The sequence below is a fragment of the Oncorhynchus gorbuscha genome, linkage group LG01, assembly GCF_021184085.1.
Source record: "Oncorhynchus gorbuscha isolate QuinsamMale2020 ecotype Even-year linkage group LG01, OgorEven_v1.0, whole genome shotgun sequence".
NCBI lineage: Eukaryota > Metazoa > Chordata > Actinopteri > Salmoniformes > Salmonidae > Oncorhynchus > Oncorhynchus gorbuscha.
The window spans coordinates 119,425,142-119,448,531 of record NC_060173.1 but is presented as its reverse complement, the minus strand read 5'-3'; the positions used below and the strand labels follow the sequence as shown (position 1 = coordinate 119,448,531).

Sequence of the window (23,390 nt, the reverse complement as noted above, 5' to 3'; positions counted from 1 at the left end):
TCAGAACCCCTCTCTCAATGTGGTCTGTTTCATTATGATCTAGGATCAGGTCCCCTCTCTCCATGTGGTCTGATTCATTATGATCTAGGATAGGGTCCCCCGTCCATGTAATCTGATTCATTATGATCTAGGTTTCAGGTCCCTCCTCTCCATGTGGTCTGTTTCATTATGATCTAGGATCAGGTCCCTCCTCTCCATGTGGTCTGATTCATTATGATCTAGGATCAGGTCCCTCCTCTCCATGTGGTCTGTTTCATTATGATCTAGGATCAGGTCCCCTCTCTCCATGTGGTCTGTTTCATTATGATCTAGGATCAGGTCCCCTCTCCATGTGGTCTGATTCATTATGATCTAGGATCAGGTCCCCTCTCTCCATGTAATCTGATTTATTATGATCTAGGATCAGGTCCCCTCTCCATGTGGTCTGTTTCATTATGATCTAGGATCAGGTCCCTCTCCATGTGGTCTGATTCATTATGATCTAGGATCAGGTCCCCTCTCTCCATGTGGTCTGTTTCATTATGATCTAGGATCAGGTCCCCTCTCCATGTGATCTGATTCATTATGATCTAGGATCAGGTCCCCTCTCTCCATGTGGTCTGATTCATTATGATCTAGGATAGGGTCTCCCGGCCATGTAATCTGATTCATTATGATCTAGGATCAGGTCCCTCCTCTCCATGTGGTCTGATTCATTATGATCTAGGTTTCAGGTCCCCTCTCTCCATGTGGTCTGATTCATTATGATCTAGGATCAGGTCCCTCTTCATGTAATCTGATATATTATGATCTAGGATCAGGTCCCCTCTCCATGTGGTCTGATTCATTATGATCTAGGATCAGGTCCTCTCTCCATGTGGTCTGATTCATTATGATCTAGGATCAGGTCCCCTCTCTCCATGTGGTCTGATTCATTATGATCTAGGATCAGGTCCCTCTCCATGTGGTCTGATTCATTATGATCTAGGATCAGGTCCCTCTCCATGTGGTCTGATTCATTATGATCTAGGATCAGGTCCCTCTCCATGTGGTCTGATTCATTATGATCTAGGATCAGGTCCCTCCTCTCCATGTGGTCTGATTCATTATGATCTACATTTACATTACATTTAAGTCATTTAGCAGACGCTCTTATCCAGAGCGACTTACAAATTGGTGCATTCACCTTATGACATCCAGTGGGACAGTCACTTAACAATAGTGCATCTAAAACTTAGGGGGGGTGGGGTGAGAGGGATTACTTAACCTATCCTAGGTATTCCTTAAAGAGGTGGGGTTTCAGGTGTCTCCGGAAGGTGGTGATTGACTCCGCTGTCCTGGCGTCGTGAGGGAGTTTGTTCCACCATTGGGGGGCCAGGGCAGCGAACAGTTTTGACTGGGCTGAGCGGGAGCTGTACTTCCTCAGTGGTAGGGAGGCGAGCAGGCCAGAGGTGGATGAACGCAGTGCCCTTGTTTGGGTGTAGGGCCTGATCAGAGCCTGGAGGTACTGAGGTGCCGTTCCCCTCACAGCTCCGTAGGGTCCCCCGGATAGGGTCTAGGATCTAGGATCAGGTCCCCTCTCTCAATGTGGTCTGTTTCATTATGATCTAGGATCAGGTCCCCTCTCTCCATGTGGTCTGATTCATTATGATCTAGGATCAGGTCCCCTCTCCATGTAGTCTGTGCCTAGTAGGTCTCTCAACCAGTCTGTGTTCAGTAGGTCTCTCAACCAGTCTGTGTTCAGTAGGTCTCTCAACCAGTCTGTGTTCAGTAGGTCTCTCAACCAGTCTGTGTCTAGTAGGTCTCTCAACCAGTCTGTGTCTAGTAGGTCTCTCAACTAGTCTGTGTCTAGTAGGTCTCTCAACCAGTCTGTGTCTAGTAGGTCTCTCAACCAGTCTGTGTCTAGTAGGTCTCTCAACCAGTCTGTGTCTAGTAGGTCTCTCAACCAGTCTGTGTCCAGTAGGTCTCTCAACCAGTCTGTGTCTAGTAGGTCTCTCAACCAGTCTCTGTCTCTGCTACTACCAGGAGGCTCTAAAGGTGATGCAGTTCAGTGAGGAGGAGATACGTGACGTCTTCAAGCTGCTGTCTGCTGTTCTCCTGATGGGGAACATAGAGTTCATGATGGCAGGAGGAGCACAGGTCACCTCTAATGGAGGTGAGAACAGAGCCTGTTCTACATGTTCTATGCAGATCTTGACAGGGAGGGTGGTTCTCCTCACCCTCTCCTCACCCTCTCCTCACCCTCTCCTCACCCTCTCCTCTCTCTCCTCTCTCTCTCCCCTCTCCTCACCCTCTCCTCACCCTCTCCTCACTCTCTCCTCACTCTCTCCTCACTCTCTCCTCACCCTCTCCTCACCCTCTCCCCACCCCGGCCCTCCTGAGGAAGTGTTGCTTCAGTGAAGAGCGAACGCCGAACACGCAGTGACAAGCTCTAGAGGTCCTTTGTTACCTGATCTGACCCCGTTTCCTGATCACCAGGAACACATCCACACGTCATAATGTTGGATCTAGTAACAGCCTGTGGCATTAATACCAGGAATAAGATTGAAACCGCAACACATTCCACACAGCAATCAGCTCCTCTTCGTTCCTTAATTATTCTGTCCAAACTGCTCAGTCTGGTGACGTCTGGCCGTCTCTCTCTCCAGTGGTCAGTAATGTCAGTGATCTGCTGGGCCTGGACTCGTTCCAGCTGTCTGAGGTTCTGACCCAAAGGTCCATGACCCTGAGAGGAGAGGAGATCTGTTCACCCCTCACTGTGGAACAGGTAAGAACCCCTCACTGTGGAACAGGTAAGAGCCCCTCACTGTGGAACAGGTAAGAACCCCTCACTGTGGAACAGGTAAGAGCCCCTCACTGTGGAACAGGTAAGAGCCCCTCACTGTGGAACAGGTAAGAGCCCCTCACTGTGGAACAGGTAAGAGCCCCTCACTGTGGAACAGGTAAGAGCCCCTCACTGTGGAACAGGTAAGAGCCCCTCACTGTGGAACAGGTAAGAGCCCCTCACTGTGGAACAGGTAAGAGCCCCTCACTGTGGAACAGGTAAGATCCCCTCACTGTGGAACAGGTAAGAGCCCCTCACTGTGGAACAGGTAAGAGCCCCTCACTGTGGAACAGGTAAGAGCCCCTCACTGTGGAACAGGTAAGAGCCCCTCACTGTGGAACAGGTAAGAGCCCCTCACTGTGGAACAGGTAAGAGCCCCTCACTGTGGAACAGGTAAGAGCCCCTCACTGTGGAACAGGTAAGATGCCCTACTGTCTCGCCCTGCTACCCTGTCCTACTGTCTCGCCCTGCTACCCTGCCCTACTGTCTCGCCCTGCTACCCTGCCCTACTGTCTCGCCCTGCTACCCTGCCCTACTGTCTCGCCCTGCTACCCTGCCCTACTGTCACGCCCTGCTACCCTGCCCTACTGTCACGCCCTGCTACCCTGCCCTACTGTCACGCCCTGCTACCCTGCCCTACTGTCACGCCCTGCTACCCTGCCCTACTGTCACGCCCTGCTACCCTGCCCTACCGTCACGCCCTGCTACCCTGCCCTACCGTCACGCCCTGCTACCCTGCCCTACCGTCACGCCCTGCTACCCTGCCCTACCGTCACGCCCTGCTAGTCTGCCCTGCCACCCTACCCTACTGTCACGCCCTGCCACCCTGCCCTACTGTCACGCCCTGCTACCCTGCCCTACTGTCACGCCCTGCTACCCTGCCCTACTGTCACGCCCTGCTACCCTGCCCTACTGTCACGCCCTGCTAGTCTGCCCAGCTACCCTGCCCTGCCCTACTACCCTGCCCTATTGTCACGCCCTGCTAGCCTGTCCAGCTACCCTGCCCTGCCCTACTACCCTGCCCTATTGTCACGCCCTGCTAGCCTGCCCTGCTACCGTGCCCTGCCCTACTACCCTGCCCTATTGTCACGCCCTGCTAGCCTGCCCTGCTACCGTGCCCTGCCCTACTACCATGCCCTATTGTCACGCCCTGCTAGCCTGCCCTGCTACCGTGCCCTGCCCTACTACCCTGCCCTATTGTCACGCCCTGCTAGCCTGCCCAGCTACCCTGCCCTGCTGCCCCACTGACCCGACCTTTCCCATCCCTGTCTGAGCTGACACAGCTTGATACAGTTAGTTATCTCCATGCCACTCACCTTGTCCCGCTGTTAGACATGAGGCGAATTCAAGAGAGAGAATCTGTTTTGAAAAGGAATAAAACTGGGAAGTACTATTCTCATTTGCCCATTGAGAACACACCGTGGCCTCAATCTATTTTATTTTTATTTCACCTTTATTTAACCTGCCCTGCTGTTATCTAGTGCTCCCAATGCCTCTCTCTCTCTCACTGTAAATCCCTTGCGTGACTTGCACCATTTCCTGTCCTTTGTGTGCCAAATTCCTCATACAATAAACCCCAGTGATAATGATCTGTCAGTAGCACAATAGAGGTACAGACTGGGGCGCAGTAACACTTCTTCCACTCTAGGGGCAGTGTAATACACAACTGTTACCAACATTGGACAGCTGAACTATTATCCCCAGGTTGGCTTTAACTAGCCACAGTATCTCATTTGGATGAATATGTGATAAATGTATTTAGTGATTTAGATTAAATATATTGCTGTATCTGCAGTCTTTTTTACATCTAAACATCTGATGTTTGAATTATGGGAAACTGTTATTCTTGGGACGTGAGTCTGCTGCCCAGGGAATTGTGATGGCCACACGACGATTTAAACAAAGACTCCAGACCAGGTGTCTCGCTCTCCTCTCCTCTCCTCTCCTCTCCTCTCCTCTCCTCTCCTCTCCTCTCCTCTCCTCTCCTCTCCTCTCCTCTCCTCTCCTCTCCTCTCCTCTCCTCTCCTCTCCTCTCCTCTCCTCTCCTCTCCTCTGCCTGCCTGTCAGCCAGACGACCAACCAACCAATCAGCCAACGAGAGAGCCAAACAATCAACTAGCCAACCAACCAACCCTGGTCATAACCTGGACCAACAGCCATCCTGACGTCTAACCCTGGTCATAACCTGAACCAACAGCCATCCTAACGTCTAACCCATATCCCTGGTCATAACCTGGACAAACAGCCACCCTGACGTCTAACCCTGGTCATAACCTGAACCAACAGCCATCCTAACGTCTAACCCATATCCCTGGTCATAACCTGAACCAACAGCCATCCTAACGTCTAACCCTGGTCATAACCTGAACCAACAGCCATCCTAACCCATTTCCCTGGTCATAACCTGAACCAACAGCCATCCTAACATCTAACCCATATCCCTGGTCATAACCTGGACAAACAGCCATCCTAACCCATATCCCTGGTCATAACCTGGACAAACAGCCATCCTAACCCATATCCCTGGTCATAACCTGAACCAACAGCCATCCTAACCCATATCCCTGATCATAACCTGAACCAACAGCCATCCTGACCCATATCCCTGGTCATAACCTGAACCATCAGCCATCCTAACGTCTAACCCATATCCCTGGTCATAACCTGGACAAACAGCCATCCTGACCCATATCCCTGGTCATAACCTGAACCAACAGCCATCCTAACCCATATCCCTGGTCATAACCTGAACCAACAGCCATCCTAACCCATATCCCTGGTCATAACCTGGACCAACAGCCATCCTAACCCATATCCCTGGTCATAACCTGGACCAACAGCCATCCTAACCCATATCCCTGGTCATAACCTGGACCAACAGCCATCCTGACGTCTAACCCTGGTCATAACCTGGACAAACAGCCATCCTAATGTCTAACCCTGGTCATAACCTGGACAAACAGCCATCCTGACGTCTAACCCTGGTCATAACCTAGACAAACAGCCATCCTAATGTCTAACCCTGGTCATAACCTGGACAAACAGCCATCCTAATGTCTAACCCTGGTCATAACCTGGACAAACAGCCATCCTGACGTCTAACCCTGGTCATAACCTGGACAAACAGCCATCCTGACGTCTAACCCTGGTCATAACCTGGACAAACAGCCATCCTGACGTCTAACCCTGGTCATAACCTGGACAAACAGCCATCCTGACGTCTAACCCTGGTCATAACCTGGACAAACAGCCATCCTGACGTCTAACCCTGGTCATAACCTGGACAAACAGCCATCCTAACCCATATCCCTGGTCATAACCTGAACAAACAGCCATCCTGACGTCTAACCCTGGTCATAACCTGGACAAACAGCCATCCTAACCCATATCCCTGGTCATAACCTGAACAAACAGCCATCCTAACCCATATCCCTGGTCATAACCTGGACAAACAGCCATCCTAACCCATATCCCTGGTCATAACCTGAACAAACAGCCATCCTGACGTCTAACCCTGGTCATAACCTGGACAAACAGCCATCCTAACCCATATCCCTGGTCATAACCTGAACAAACAGCCATCCTAACCCATATCCCTGGTCATAACCTGGACAAACAGCCATCCTAACCCATATCCCTGGTCATAACCTGAACAAACAGCCATCCTAACCCATATCCCTGGTCATAACCTGGACCAACAGCCATCCTAACCCATATCCCTGGTCATAACCTGAACCAACAGCCATCCTAACCCATATCCCTGGTCATAACCTGAACCAACAGCCATCCTAATGTCTAACCCATATCCCTGGTCATAACCTGGACAAACAGCCATCCTAACGTCTAACCCATATCCCTGGTCATAACCTGAACCAACAGCCAGCCTAACGTCTAACCCATATCCCTGGTCATAACCTGGACCAACAGCCATCCTGACGTCTAACCCTGGTCATAACCTGGACAAACAGCCATCCTAATGTCTAACCCTGGTCATAACCTGAACAAACAGCCATCCTGACGTCTAACCCTGGTCATAACCTGGACAAACAGCCATCCTGACGTCTAACCCTGGTCATAACCTGGACAAACAGCCATCCTGACGTCTAACCCTGGTCATAACCTGGACAAACAGCCATCCTGACGTCTAACCCTGGTCATAACCTGGACAAACAGCCATCCTGACGTCTAACCCTGGTCATAACCTGGACAAACAGCCATCCTGACGTCTAACCCTGGTCATAACCTGGACAAACAGCCATCCTGACGTCTAACCCTGGTCATAACCTGGACAAACAGCCATCCTGACGTCTAACCCTGGTCATAACCTGGACAAACAGCCATCCTAAACGTCTAACCCATATCCCTGGTCATAACCTGGACAAACAGCCATCCTAACCCATATCCCTGGTCATAACCTGGACCAACAGCCATCCTAACGTCGAACCCATATCCCTGGTCATAACCTGAACCAACAGCCATCCTAACCCATATCCCTGGTCATAACCTGAACCAACAGCCAGCCTAACGTCTAACCCATATCCCTGGTCATAACCTGAACCAACAGCCAGCCTAACCCATATCCCTGGTCATAACCTGAACCAACAGCCATCCTAACGTCTAACCCATATCCCTGGTCATAACCTGGACAAACAGCCATCCTAATGTCTAACCCATATCCCTGGTCATAACCTGGACAAACAGCCATCCTAACGTCTAACCCATATCCCTGGTCATAACCTGGACAAACAGCCATCCTAACGTCTAACCCATATCCCTGGTCATAACCTGGACAAACAGCCGTCCTAACGTCTAACCCATATCCCTGGTCATAACCTGAACAAACAGCCATCCTAACCCATATCCCCGGTCATAACCTGGACCATCAGCCATCCTAACCCATATCCCTGGTCATAACCTGGACAAACAGCCATCCTAACGTCTAACCCATATCCCTGGTCATAACCTGAACCAACAGCCATCCTAACCCATATCCCTGGTCATAACCTGGACAAACAGCCATCCTAACGTCTAACCCATATCCCTGGTCATAACCTGAACCAACAGCCATCCTAACCCATATCCCTGGTCATAACCTGGACCAACAGCCATCCTAACCCATATCCCCGGTCATAACCTGGACAAACAGCCATCCTAACCCATATCCCTGGTCATAACCTGAACAAACAGCCATCCTAACCCATATCCCTGGTCATAACGTGGACAAACAGCCATCCTGACGTCTAACCCATATCCCTGGTCATAACCTGGACAAACAGCCATCCTAACCCATATCCCTGGTCATAACCTGGACAAACAGCCATCCTAACGTCTAACCCATATCCCTGGTCATAACCTGGACCAACAGCCATACTAACGTCTAACCCATATCCCTGGTCATAACCTGAACCAACAGCCATCCTAACGTCTAACCCATATCCCTGGTCATAACCTGGACAAACAGCCATCCTAACGTCTAACCCATATCCCTGGTCATAACCTGAACCAACAGCCATCCTAACGTCTAACCCATATCCCTGGTCATAACCTGGACAAACAGCCATCCTAACGTCTAACCCATATCCCTGGTCATAACCTGGACAAACAGCCATCCTAACGTCTAACCCATATCCCTGGTCATAACCTGGACAAACAGCCATCCTAATGTCTAACCCATATCCCTGGTCTTAACCTGGACAAACAGCCATCCTAACCCATATCCCTGGTCATAACCTGGACCAACAGCCATCCTGACGTCTAACCCATATCCCTGGTCATAACCTGAACCAACAGCCATCCTGACGTCTAACCCATATCCCTGGTCATAACCTGAACCAACAGCCATCCTAACCCATATCCCTGGTCATAACCTGGACCAACAGCCATCCTAACGTCTAACCCATATCCCTGGTCATAACCTGGACAAACAGCCATCCTAACGTCTAACCCATATCCCTGGTCATAACCTGGACAAACAGCCATCCTAACGTCTAACCCATATCCCTGGTCATAACCTGGACAAACAGCCATCCTAACCCATATCCCTGGTCATAACCTGGACCAACAGCCATCCTGACCCATATCCCTGGTCATAACCTGGACCAACAGCCATCCTGACCCATATCCCTGGTCATAACCTGGACAAACAGCCATCCTAACCCATATCCCTGGTCATAACCTGGACCAACAGCCATCCTGACATCTAACCCATATCCCTGGTCATAACCTGGACCAACAGCCATCCTAACCCATATCCCCGGTCATAACCTGAACAAACAGCCATCCTAACCCATATCCCTGGTCATAACCTGGACAAACAGCCATCCTGACGTCTAACCCATATCCCTGGTCATAACCTGGACAAACAGCCATCCTAACCCATATCCCTGGTCATAACCTGGACAAACAGCCATCCTAACCCATATCCCTGGTCATAACCTGGACAAACAGCCATCCTAACCCATATCCCTGGTCATAACCTGGACAAACAGCCATCCTAACCCATATCCCTGGTCATAACCTGGACAAACAGCCATCCTAACCCATATCCCTGGTCATAACCTGGACAAACAGCCATCCTAACGTCTAACCCATATCCCTGGTCATAACCTGGACAAACAGCCATCCTAACGTCTAACCCATATCCCTGGTCATAACCTGGACCAACAGCCATCCTAACGTCTAACCCTGGTCATAACCTGGACCAACAGCCATCCTGACGTCTAACCCATATCCCCGGTCATAACCTGGACAAACAGCCATCCTGACATCTAACCCTGGTCATAACCTGGACAAACAGCCATCCTGACCCATATCCCCGGTCATAACCTGGACAAACAGCCATCCTAACCCATATCCCTGGTCATAACCTGGACAAACAGCCAACCTAATGTCTAACCCATATCCCCGGTCATAACCTGGACAAACAGCCTTCCTAACCCATATCCCTGGTCATAACCTGAACCAACAGCCATCCTAACGTCTAACCCATATCCCTGGTCATAACCTGAACAAACAGCCATCCTAACCCATATCCCTGGTTATAACCTGGACAAACAGCCATCCTGACCCATATCCCTGGTCATAACCTGGACAAACAGCCATCCTGACATCTAACCCATATCCCTGGTCATAACCTGGACAAACAGCCATCCTGATGTCTAACCCTGGTCATAACCTGGACAAACAGCCATCCTAACGTCTAACCCATATCCCTGGTCATAACCTGGACAAACAGCCATCCTGACGTCTAACCCATATACCTGGTCATAACCTGGACAAACAGCCATCCTGATGTCTAACCCTGGTCATAACCTGGACAAACAGCCATCCTAACCCATATACCTGGTCATAACCTGGACAAACAGCCATCCTAACCCATATCCCTGGTCATAACCTGGACAAACAGCCATCCTAACCCATATCCCTGGTCATAACCTGAACCATCAGCCATCCTAACCCATATCCCCGGTCATAACCTGGACAAACAGCCATCCTAACGTCTAACCCATATCCCTGGTCATAACCTGAACCAACAGCCATCCTGACGTCTAACCCATATCACTGGTCATAACCTGAACAAACAGCCATCCTAACGTCTAACCCATATCCCTGGTCATAACCTGGACAAACAGCCATCCTAATGTCTAACCCATATCCCTAGTCATAACCTGGACAAACAGCCATCCTAACCCATATCCCCGGTCATAATCTGGACAAACAGCCATCCTAACCCATATCCCTGGTCATAACCTGGACAAACAGCCATCCTGACGTCTAACCCATATCCCTGGTCATAACCTGGACAAACAGCCATCCTAACCCATATCCCTGGTCATAACCTGGACAAACAGCCATCCTGACGTCTAACCCATATCCCTGGTCATAACCTGGACAAACAGCCATCCTAACCCATATCCCTGGTCATAACCTGGACCAACAGCCATCCTGACGTCTAACCCATATCCCTGGTCATAACCTGAACCAACAGCCATCCTGACGTCTAACCCATATCCCTGGTCATAACCTGAACCAACAGCCATCCTAACCCATATCCCTGGTCATAACCTGGACCAACAGCCATCCTAACGTCTAACCCATATCCCTGGTCATAACCTGGACAAACAGCCATCCTAACGTCTAACCCATATCCCTGGTCATAACCTGGACAAACAGCCATCCTAACGTCTAACCCATATCCCTGGTCATAACCTGGACCAACAGCCATCCTAACCCATATCCCTGGTCATAACCTGGACAAACAGCCATCCTAACCCATATCCCTGGTCATAACCTGGACCAACAGCCATCCTGACGTCTAACCCATATCCCTGGTCATAACCTGGACCAACAGCCATCCTAACCCATATCCCCGGTCATAACCTGAACAAACAGCCATCCTAACCCATATCTCTGGTCATAACCTGGACAAACAGCCATCCTGACGTCTAACCCATATCCCTGGTCATAACCTGGACAAACAGCCATCCTAACCCATATCCCTGGTCATAACCTGGACAAACAGCCATCCTAACCCATATCCCTGGTCATAACCTGGACAAACAGCCATCCTAACCCATATCCCTGGTCATAACCTGGACAAACAGCCATCCTAACCCATATCCCTGGTCATAACCTGGACAAACAGCCATCCTAACCCATATCCCTGGTCATAACCTGGACAAACAGCCATCCTGACGTCTAACCCATATCACTGGTCATAACCTGAACAAACAGCCATCCTAACGTCTAACCCATATCCCTGGTCATAACCTGGACAAACAGCCATCCTAATGTCTAACCCATATCCCTAGTCATAACCTGGACAAACAGCCATCCTAACCCATATCCCCGGTCATAATCTGGACAAACAGCCATCCTAACCCATATCCCTGGTCATAACCTGGACAAACAGCCATCCTGACGTCTAACCCATATCCCTGGTCATAACCTGGACAAACAGCCATCCTAACCCATATCCCTGGTCATAACCTGGACCAACAGCCATCCTGAAACCCATATCCCTGGTCATAACCTGAACCAACAGCCATCAAACCCATATCCCTGGTCATAACCTGAACCAACAGCCATCCCCATATCCCCATAACCTGGACAAACAGCCATCCCTGGTCATAACCTGGACAAACAGCCATCCTAACGTCTAACCCATATCCCTGGTCATAACCTGGACAAACAGCCATCCTAACGTCTAACCCATATCCCTGGTCATAACCTGGACAAACAGCCATCCTAACGTCTAAATCAAATCAAATTTATTTATATAGCCCTTCGTACATCAGCTGATATCTCAAAGTGCTGTACATAAAAACCCCAAACAGCAAACAATGCAGGTGTAAAAGCACGGTGGCTAGGAAAAACTCCTAGAAAGGCCAAAACCTAGGAAGAAACCTGAGAGGAACCGGGCTATGTGGGGTGGCCAGTCCTCTTCTGGCTGTGCCGGGTAGAGATTATAACAATGTTCAAATGTTCATAAATGACCAGCATGGTCAAATAATAATAAGGCAGAACAGTTGAAACTGGAGCAGCAGCACAGTCAGGTGGACTGGGGACAGCAAGGAGCCATCATCCCTGGTCACGGTAAGGTCCTCCGAGAGAGAAAAGAAAGAGAGAATTAGAGAGAGCAGCCATCCTACTGTGCTGGAGATTATAACCCCAAGATGTTCAAATGTTCCCAGCATGGTTGAATAATAGTAAGGCAGAACAGTGAAACTGGAGCAGGAGCATGGCCAGGTGGACTGGGGACAGCAAGGAGTCCTCATGTCAGGTAGTCCCATGGTCATAAGGCCAGTGAAACTGGAGCAGCAGCATGGCCAGGTGGACTGGGGACACCATCATGTCAGGTAGTCCCATGGTCATAACCTGGACGCAACAGATTTACCATCCTAGGACAGGAGAAGTACTCCAGATAAACAAACTGACCCTATATCCCTGGTCATAACCTGGACCGAAACACAGCCATCCCACCCACTTTGCCAACAGCCCCCACATCCCTGGTCATAACCTGAGACAAGGCCGAGTAGCCATCTCCGACACGTCTAACCCATATCCCTGGTCATAACCTGGACCAACAGCCATCCTAACCCATATCCCTGGTCATAACCTGGACAAACAGCCATCCTAACCCATATCCCTGGTCATAACCTGGACCAACAGCCATCCTGACGTCTAACCCATATCCCTGGTCATAACCTGGACCAACAGCCATCCTAACCCATATCCCCGGTCATAACCTGAACAAACAGCCATCCTAACCCATATCCCTGGTCATAACCTGGACAAACAGCCATCCTGACGTCTAACCCATATCCCTGGTCCCTGGACAAACAGCCATGGTCATAACCTGGACAAACAGCCATCCTAACCCATATCCCTGGTCATAACCTGGACAAACAGCCATCCTAACCCATATCCCTGGTCATAACCTGGACAAACAGCCATCCTAACCCATATCCCTGGTCATAACCTGGACAAACAGCCATCCTAACCCATATCCCTGGTCATAACCTGGACAAACAGCCATCCTAACCCATATCCCTGGTCATAACCTGGACAAACAGCCATTCTGACGTCTAACCCATATCCCTGGTCATAACCTGGACAAACAGCCATCCTAACCCATAACCCTGGTCATAACCTGGACAAACAGCCATCCTAACGTCTAACCCATATCCCTGGTCATAACCTGGACAAACAGCCATCCTAACGTCTAACCCATATCCCTGGTCATAACCTGGACCAACAGCCATCCTAACGTCTAACCCTGGTCATAACCTGGACCAACAGCCATCCTGACGTCTAACCCATATCCCCGGTCATAACCTGGACAAACAGCCATCCTGACATCTAACCCTGGTCATGACCTGGACAAACAGCCATCCTGACCCATATCCCCGGTCATAACCTGGACAAACAGCCATCCTAACCCATATCCCTGGTCATAACCTGGACAAACAGCCATCCTAATGTCTAACCCATATCCCCGGTCATAACCTGGACAAACAGCCATCCTAACCCATATCCCTGGTCATAACCTGAACCAACAGCCATCCTAACGTCTAACCCATATCCCTGGTCATAACCTGAACAAACAGCCATCCTAACCCATATCCCTGGTTATAACCTGGACAAACAGCCATCCTGACCCATATCCCTGGTCATAACCTGGACAAACAGCCATCCTGATATCTAACCCATATCCCTGGTCATAACCTGGACAAACAGCCATCCTGATGTCTAACCCTGGTCATAACCTGAACAAACAGCCATCCTAACGTCTAACCCATATCCCTGGTCATAACCTGGACAAACAGCCATCCTAACCCATATACCTGGTCATAACCTGGACAAACAGCCATCCTAACCCATATCCCTGGTCATAACCTGAAAACCCATCCCAGCCATCCTAACCCATATCCCTGGTCATAACCTGGACAAACAGCCATCCTAACGTCTAACCCATATCCCTGGTCATAACCTGAACCAACAGCCATCCTGGTCATAATCTGGACGTCTAACCCATATCCCTGGTCATAACCTGAACAAACAGCCATCCTAACGGTCTAACCCAAACAGCCATATCCCTGGTCATAACCTGGACAAACAGCCATCCTAATGTCTAACCCATATCCCTGGTCATAACCTGGACAAACAGCCATCCTAACCCATATCCCCGGTCATAATCTGGACAAACAGCCATCCTAACCCATATCCCTGGTCATAACCTGGACAAACAGCCATCCTGACGTCTAACCCATATCCCTGGTCATAACCTGGACAAACAGCCATCCTAACCCATATCCCTGGTCATAATCTGGACAAACAGCCATCCTAACCCATATCCCTGGTCATAACCTGGACAAACAGCCATCCTGACGTCTAACCCATATCCCTGGTCATAACCTGGACAAACAGCCATCCTAACCCATATCTCTGGTCATAACCTGGACAAACAGCCAACCTAATGTCTAACCCATATCCCTGGTCATAACCTGGACAAACAGCCATCCTAATGTCTAACCCATATCCCTGGTCATAACCTGGACAAACAGCCATCCTAACCCATATCCCCGGTCATAACCTGAACAAACAGCCATCCTAACGTCTAACCCATATCCCTGGTCATAACCTGGACAAACAGCCATCCTAACGTCTAACCCATATCCCCGGTCATAACCTGAACCAACAGCTATCCTAACCCATATCCCTGGTCATAACCTGAACCAACAGCCATCCTAACCCATATCCCTGGTCATAACCTGGACAAACAGCCATCCTAACGTCTAACCCATATCCCTGGTCATAACCTGGACAAACAGCCATCCTGACGTCTAACCCATATCCCTGGTCATAACCTGAACAAACAGCCATCCTAACGTCTAACCCATATCCCTGGTCATAACCTGAACAAACAGCCATCCTAACGTCTAACCCATATCCCTGGTCATAACCTGGACAAACAGCCATCCTAATGTCTAACCCATATCCCTGGTCATAACCTGGACAAACAGCCATCCTAACCCATATCCCCGGTCATAATCTGGACAAACAGCCATCCTAACCCATATCCCTGGTCATAACCTGGACAAACAGCCATCCTGACGTCTAACCCATATCCCTGGTCATAACCTGGACAAACAGCCATCCTAACCCATATCCCTGGTCATAATCTGGACAAACAGCCATCCTAACCCATATCCCTGGTCATAACCTGGACAAACAGCCATCCTGACGTCTAACCCATATCCCTGGTCATAACCTGGACAAACAGCCATCCTAACCCATATCTCTGGTCATAACCTGGACAAACAGCCATCCTAATGTCTAACCCATATCCCTGGTCATAACCTGGACAAACAGCCATCCTAACCCCATATCCCTGGTCATAACCTGGACAAACAGCCATCCTAACCCATATCCCTGGTCATAACCTGCACAAACAGCCATTCTGACGTCTAACCCATATCCCTGGTCATAACCTGGACAAACAGCCATCCTAACGTCTAACCCATATCCCTGGTCATAACCTGGACAAACAGCCATCCTAACGTCTAACCCATATCCCCGGTCATAACCTGAACCAACAGCTATCCTAACCCATATCCCTGGTCATAACCTGAACCAACAGCCATCCTAACCCATATCCCTGGTCATAACCTGGACAAACAGCCATCCTAACGTCTAACCCATATCCCTGGTCATAACCTGGACAAACAGCCATCCTGACGTCTAACCCATATCCCTGGTCATAACCTGAACAAACAGCCATCCTAACGTCTAACCCATATCCCTGGTCATAACCTGGACAAACAGCCATCCTAATGTCTAACCCATATCCCTGGTCATAACCTGGACAAACAGCCATCCTAACCCATATCCCCGGTCATAATCTGGACAAACAGCCATCCTAACCCATATCCCTGGTCATAACCTGGACAAACAGCCATCCTGACGTCTAACCCATATCCCTGGTCATAACCTGGACAAACAGCCATCCTAACCCATATCCCTGGTCATAATCTGGACAAACAGCCATCCTAACCCATATCCCTGGTCATAACCTGGACAAACAGCCATCCTGACGTCTAACCCATATCCCTGGTCATAACCTGGACAAACAGCCATCCTAACCCATATCTCTGGTCATAACCTGGACAAACAGCCAACCTAATGTCTAACCCATATCCCTGGTCATAACCTGGACAAACAGCCATCCTAATGTCTAACCCATATCCCTGGTCATAACCTGGACAAACAGCCATCCTAACCCATATCCCCGGTCATAACCTGAACAAACAGCCATCCTAACGTCTAACCCATATCCCTGGTCATAACCTGGACAAACAGCCATCCTAACGTCTAACCCATATCCCCGGTCATAACCTGAACCAACAGCTATCCTAACCCATATCCCTGGTCATAACCTGAACCAACAGCCATCCTAACCCATATCCCTGGTCATAACCTGGACAAACAGCCATCCTAACGTCTAACCCATATCCCTGGTCATAACCTGGACAAACAGCCATTCTTCTGCTCTCTGACAAAGTTCCTGGAGCCACCAGTCCAGCTCTATTCTCTATTCAACATGGCTGCTGCTCCCACAGGTTAATGATTGTCCTCGAGCATTGTGGCCCTGCAATAGACTAGCATCCTGTCCAGGAGTTTACTTGTACATCAAGCTGCCTCAGGCCACAGAAACAGGAGCCGTTCTGGCTCAGACAATAACCTGAACAAACAGCCATCCTAACCCATATCCCTGGTCATAACCTGGACAAACAGCCATCCTAACCCATATCTCTGGTCATAACCTGGACAAACAGCCATCCTGACGTCTAACCCATATCCCTGGTCATAACCTGGACAAACAGCCATCCTAACCCATATCCCTGGTCATAACCTGGACAAACAGCCATCCTAACCCATATCCCTGGTCATAACCTGGACAAACAGCCATCCTAACCCATATCCCTGGTCATAACCTGGACAAACAGCCATCCTAACCCATATCCCTGGTCATAACCTGCACAAACAGCCATTCTGACGTCTAACCCATATCCCTGGTCATAACCTGGACAAACAGCCATCCTAACGTCTAACCCATATCCCCGGTCATAACCTGAACCAACAGCTATCCTAACCCATATCCCTGGTCATAACCTGAACCAACAGCCATCCTAACCCATATCCCTGGTCATAACCTGGACAAACAGCCATCCTAACGTCTAACCCATATCCCTGGTCATAACCTGGACAAACAGCCATCCTAACGTCTAACCCATATCCCTGGTCATAACCTGGACAAACAGCCATTCTTCTGCTCTCTGACAAAGTTCCTGGAGCCACCAGTCCAGCTCTATTCTCTATTCAACATGGCTGCTGCTCCCACAGGTTAATGATTGTCCTCGAGCATTGTGGCCCTGCAATAGACTAGCATCCTGTCCAGGAGTTTACTTGTACATCAAGCTGCCTCAGGCCACAGAAACAGGAGCCGTTCTGGCTCAGACAAGGCCACTAGCCATTGTGCTCCTGAAACACCAGACAGTACTGTTCTTCCAGCCTGTTGAGGGACCACACACACTTCCTGTAGGAAGCTTACTACAACTCAATCTAAGAAAAATAAAGAACATGTAGAAATAATTATACAATAAATAATAGATACACAATAAGTAACATTCCAAGTCGCTTTGGAAGGTTGGTCGCGTTGGAAGGTTGGTCGCGTTGGAAGGTTGGTCGCGTTGGAAGGTTGGTCGCGTTGGAAGGTTGGTCGCGTTGGAAGGTTGGTCGCGTTGGAAGGTTGGTCGCGTTGGCGGGCCAGGTTCAGAACACCTCAGCTGTATTAAAAGGTTTCTCATCACAACAGACACTGTAAATCTGATGTAAACTCCTAGATAAGGAGATAATGACCCTTTTCTGTTTCCTTGGATCACACAGACAGACCAGTCTGTCTTTCAACCTGTATTTACACACACATTCAGTGGGTACAGCCATTTATAACGACTGTGGGTGTTGCATCACAGCCATTTATAACGACTGTGGGTGTTGCATCACAGCCCTTTATAACGACTGTGGGTGTTGCATCACAGCCATTTATAACGACTGTGGGTGTTGCATCACAGCCATTTATAATGACTGTGGGTGTTACATCACAGCCCTTTTATTTTCTTTAAATTCTGAAAAAGTTGTCGGACAGATTTCAGTGTTTTTGGTCTGAAGGTGTTTCTAACTAATCATTATTGCTGTATTAATCAATTTTAGCTTCAGTAATCTCCAGAAATATATTCCCAGAGTATGTGGAACAAGGCAGGGATGTGCTCTATCCCTGTTATGGTTCACTATTGCCTTAACCTTCAGAAACCTACGTTGCATCTCAAATGGCTCCCTTACACTGTGCTGTACTGTTGACCAGAGTCGAGACCATTTAGAACACATTCCTACTCCTCTGATTGGTCTGTATATTATTTTGTTCACCCTGTTTGATTTGACTGACAGGCGGTGTGCTCTCGGGACTCTGTTGCCATGGCGTTGTACGCCCAGTCTTTCTCCTGGATCATCACACGGATCAACCAGAAGGTCAGAGGGAAGGACAACTTCAAGTCCATCGGTATCCTCGACATCTTCGGCTTCGAGAATTTTGAGGTACATTTATGTTTTTCCTTCTTTGTAGTTGGCACTGAGTCCATTGTAGTTGGTAGTTAAGTTAGCATATTGTTATAGTATATATTTCTGTCCCCTCTCCTCCTGCAGGTGAACAGGTTTGAACAGTTCAACATCAACTACGCCAACGAGAAGCTCCAGGAATACTTCAACAAACACATCTTCTCCCTGGAACAGCTGGACTACAACAGGTCTGTTAATGGGACAGCTGGACTACAACAGGTCTGTTAATGGGACAGCTGGACTACAACAGGTCTGTTAATGGGACAGCTGGACTACAACAGGTCTGTTAATGGGACAGCTGGACTACAACAGGTCTGTTAATGGGACAGCTGGAGGTCTGTTAATGGGACAGCTGGACTACAACAGGTCTGTTAATGGGACAGCTGGACCACAACAGGTCTGTTAATGGGACAGCTAGACCACAACAGGTCTGTTAATGGGACAGCTGGACTACAACAGTGGTCTGGGCAGCACTGCCAGAGAGAGGGCACCATGTTGGGTCCTAGCTGGGGGTTGGGGTCTGGGCAGCACTGCCAGAGAGAGGGCACCACGTTGGGTCCTAGCTGGGGTTGGGGTCTGAGCAGCACTGCCAGAGAGAGGGCACCACGTTGGGTCCTAGCTGGTGGTTGGGGTCTGGGCAGCACTGCCAGAGAGAGGGCACCACGTTGGGTCCTAGCTGGGGGTTGAGGTCTGTGCAGCACTGCCAGAGAGAGGGCACCACGTTGGGTCCTAGCTGGGGGTTGGGGTCTGAGCAGCACTGCCAGAGAGAGGGCACCACGTTGGGTCCTAGCTGGGGGTTGGGGTCTGGGCAGCACTGCCAGAGAGAGGGCACCACGTTGGGTCCTAGCTGGGGGTTGGGGTCTGGGAAGCACTGCCAGAGAGAGGGCACCACGTTGGGGTCTGGGCAGCACTGCCAGAGAAAGGGCACCACGTTGGGTCCTAGCTGGGGTTGGGGTCTGGGCAGCTAATGGAGAGAGAGAGGGCATCACGTTGGGTCCTAGCTGGGGGTTGGGGTCTGGGAAGCACTGCCAGAGAGAGGGCACCACGTTGGGGTCTGGGAAGCACTGCCAGAGAGAGGGCACCACGTTGGGTCCTAGCTGGGGGTTGTGGTCTGGGCAGCACTGCCAGAGAGAGGGCACCACGTTGGGTCCTAGCTGGGGGTTGGGGTCTGAGCAGCACTGCCAGAGAGAGGGCACCACGTTGGGTCCTAGCTGGGGGTTGGGGTCTGGGCAGCACTGCCAGAGAGAGGGCACCACGTTGGGTCCTAGCTGGGGGTTGGGGTCTGGGCAGCTAATGGATAGAGAGAGGGCACCACGTTGGGTCCTAGCTGGGGGTTGGGGTCTGGGCAGCTAATGGAGAGAGAGAGGGCACCACGTTGGGTCCTAGCTGGAGGTTGGGGTCTGGGCAGCACTGCCAGAGAGAGGGCACCACGTTGGGTCCTAGCTGGGGGTTGGGGTCTGAGCAGCACTGCCAGAGCGAGGGCACCACGTTGGGTCCTAGCTGGGGGTTGGGGTCTGGGAAGCACTGCCAGAGAGAGGGCACCACATTGGGTCCTAGCTGGGGGTTGGGGTCTGGGCAGCTAATGGAGAGAGAGAGGGCACCACGTTGGGTCCTAGCTGGGGGTTGGGGTCTGGGCAGCTAATGGAGAGAGAGAGGGCACCACGTTGGGTCCTAGCTGGGGGTTGGGGTCTGAGCAGCACTGCCAGAGAGAGGGCACCACGTTGGGGTCTGGGAAGCACTGCCAGAGAGAGGGCATCACGTTGGGTCCTAGCTGGGGGTTGGGGTCTGGGCAGCACTGCCAGAGAGAGGGCACCACGTTGGGTCCTAGCTGGGGGTTGGGGTCTGAGCAGCCAGAGAGAGGGCTTGCCAGAGAGAGGGGCACCCTACGCTTGGGGTCTGGGCAGCACTGCCAGAGAGAGGGCACCACGTGGGGTCTGGGCAGCACTGCCAGAGAAAGGCACCACGTTGGGTCCTAGCTGGGGGTTGGGGTCTGGGCAGCACTGCCAGAGAAGGGCACCACGTTGCGTCCTAGCTGGGGGTTGGGGTCTGGGCAGCACTGCCAGAGAGGGGGCACCACGTTGGGTCCTAGCTGGGGGTTGGGGTCTGAGCAGCACTGCCAGAGAGAGGGCACCACGTTGGGTCCTAGCTGGGGGTTGGGGTCTGGGCAGCTAATGGAGAGAGAGAGGGCACCACGTTGGGTCCTAGCTGGGGGTTGGGGTCTGGGCAGCTAATGGAGAGAGAGAGGGCACCACGTTGGGTCCTAGCTGGGGGTTGGGGTCTGGGCAGCACTGCCAGAGAGAGGGCACCACGTTGGGTCCTAGCTGGGGTTGGGGTCTGGGCAGCACTGCCAGAGGGGGTTGGGCACCACGTTGGGTCCTAGCTGGGGGTTGGGGTCTGGGCAGCACTGCCAGAGAGAGGGCACCACGTTGGGTCCTAGCTGGGGTTGGGGTCTGGGCAGCACTAATGGAGAGATAGAGGGCACCACGTTGGGTCCTAGCTGGGGGTTGGGGTCTGAGCAGCACTGCCAGAGAGAGGGCACCACGTTGGGTCCTAGCTGGGGGTTGGGGTCTGGGCAGCTAATGGAGAGAGAGAGGGCACCACGTTGGGTCCTAGCTGGGGGTTGGGGTCTGAGCAGCACTGCCAGAGAGAGGGCACCACGTTGGGTCCTAGCTGGGGGTTGGGGTCTGGGCAGCTAATGGAGAGAGAGAGGGCACCACGTTGGGTCCTAGCTGGGGGTTGGGGTCTGGGCAGCTAATGGAGAGAGAGAGGGCACCACATTGGGTCCTAGCTGGCGGTTGGGGTCTGGGAAGCACTGCCAGAGAGAGGGCACCACGTTGGGTCCTAGCTGGGGGTTGGGGTCTGGGAAGCACTGCCAGAGAGAGGGCACCACGTTGGGTCCTAGCTGGGGGTTGGGGTCTGGGAAGCACTGCCAGAGAGAGGGCACCACGTTGGGTCCTAGCTGGGGGTTGGGGTCTGAGCAGCACTGCCAGAGAGAGGGCACCACATTGGGTCCTAGCTGGGGTTGGGGTCTGGGCAGCACTGCCAGAGAGAGGGCACCACGTTGGGTCCTAGCTGGGGGTTGGGGTCTGGGCAGCTAATGGAGAGAGAGAGGGCACCACGTTGGGTCCTAGCTGGGGGTTGGGGTCTGGGCAGCTAATGGAGAGAGAGAGGGCACCACATTGGGTCCTAGCTGGGGGTTGGGGTCTGGGAAGCACTGCCAGAGAGAGGGCACCACGTTGGGTCCTAGCTGGGGGTTGGGGTCTGGGAAGCACTGCCAGAGAGAGGGCACCACGTTGGGTCCTAGCTGGGGGTTGGGGTCTGGGCAGCTAATGGAGAGAGAGAGAGGGCACCACGTTGGGTCCTAGCTGGGGGTTGGGGTCTGAGCAGCACTGCCAGAGAGAGGGCACCATGTTGGGTCCTAGCTGGGAGTTGGGGTCTGGGAAGCACTGCCAGAGAGAAGGCACCACGTTGGGTCCTAGCTGGGGGTTGGGGTCTGGGCTGCCAGCTGTTTACAATGGGACGACAGTTATGTTCTATTAACAGACCTACCAGCATCTAGCCAGCAGCCTCGTCACAGCTCATTTCATCACATCAATGGACAATACAGCCATTGTGTCTGCCTTACTCTCTGTCTGTCTGTGTGTGTGGTTTCCTCAGAGAGGGGATCCAGTGGGAAGCCATAGACTGGATGGATAATGCAGAGTGTCTGGACCTCATAGAGAAGGTAGGTAACAGTGTAACCAACGCCAGACTACATGAGGACCTTGACACAGTGGAGTCCGAGGCGAAGACATGAAAATACAGCCGCAGTGCCTTCTACCGCTGTGCCGCTCCGGGAGCCTGGGAGCCCAGTAGCAGGACATTTAAACCTGGTTCCCTCTGCCAGGAATCTGAAACGTGATTGAAAGCTGATCTTTCCAGCAAACCAATAAACCTGAGCACGCATCAAAATCCACAAAGAAATATATATGTATGTGTGTATGTACAGTGCCTTGCGAAAGTATTCGGCCCCCTTGAACTTTGCGACCTTTTGCCACATTTCAGGCTTCAAACATAAAGATATAAAACTGTATTTTTTTGTGAAGAATCAACAACAAGTGGGACACAATCATGAAGTGGAACGACATTTATTGGTTATTTCAAACTTTTTTAACAAATCAAAAACTGAAAAATTGGTCGTGCAGAATTATTCAGCCCCCTTAAGTTAATACTTTGTAGCGCCACCTTTTGCTGCGATTACAGCTGTAAGTCGCTCGGGGTATGTCAAATTTGCCAATCTTGGTGTTCTCTGGCAAATGCCAAACGTCCTGCACGTTGTTGGGCTGTAAGTACAACCCCCACCTGTGGACGTCGGGCCCTCACACCACCCTCATGGAGTCTGTTTCTGACCGTTTGAGCAGACACATGCACATTT

The 23,390-nt window shown here is 51.0% G+C and overlaps 1 protein-coding gene across 1 annotated transcript in view; it reads left to right on the top strand.

Moving 5' to 3' along the window:
* LOC123993217 (unconventional myosin-X-like) overlaps positions 1-23,390 on the top strand; it is a 249,611-nt gene that overhangs the window by 81,160 nt on the left and 145,061 nt on the right. Inside the window, 5 exon segments of the mRNA XM_046295154.1 lie at positions 2,005-2,134; positions 2,628-2,746; positions 18,809-18,955; positions 19,064-19,164; positions 22,634-22,700. Of these exon segments, the coding sequence (XP_046151110.1) occupies positions 2,005-2,134; positions 2,628-2,746; positions 18,809-18,955; positions 19,064-19,164; positions 22,634-22,700 (564 nt within the window).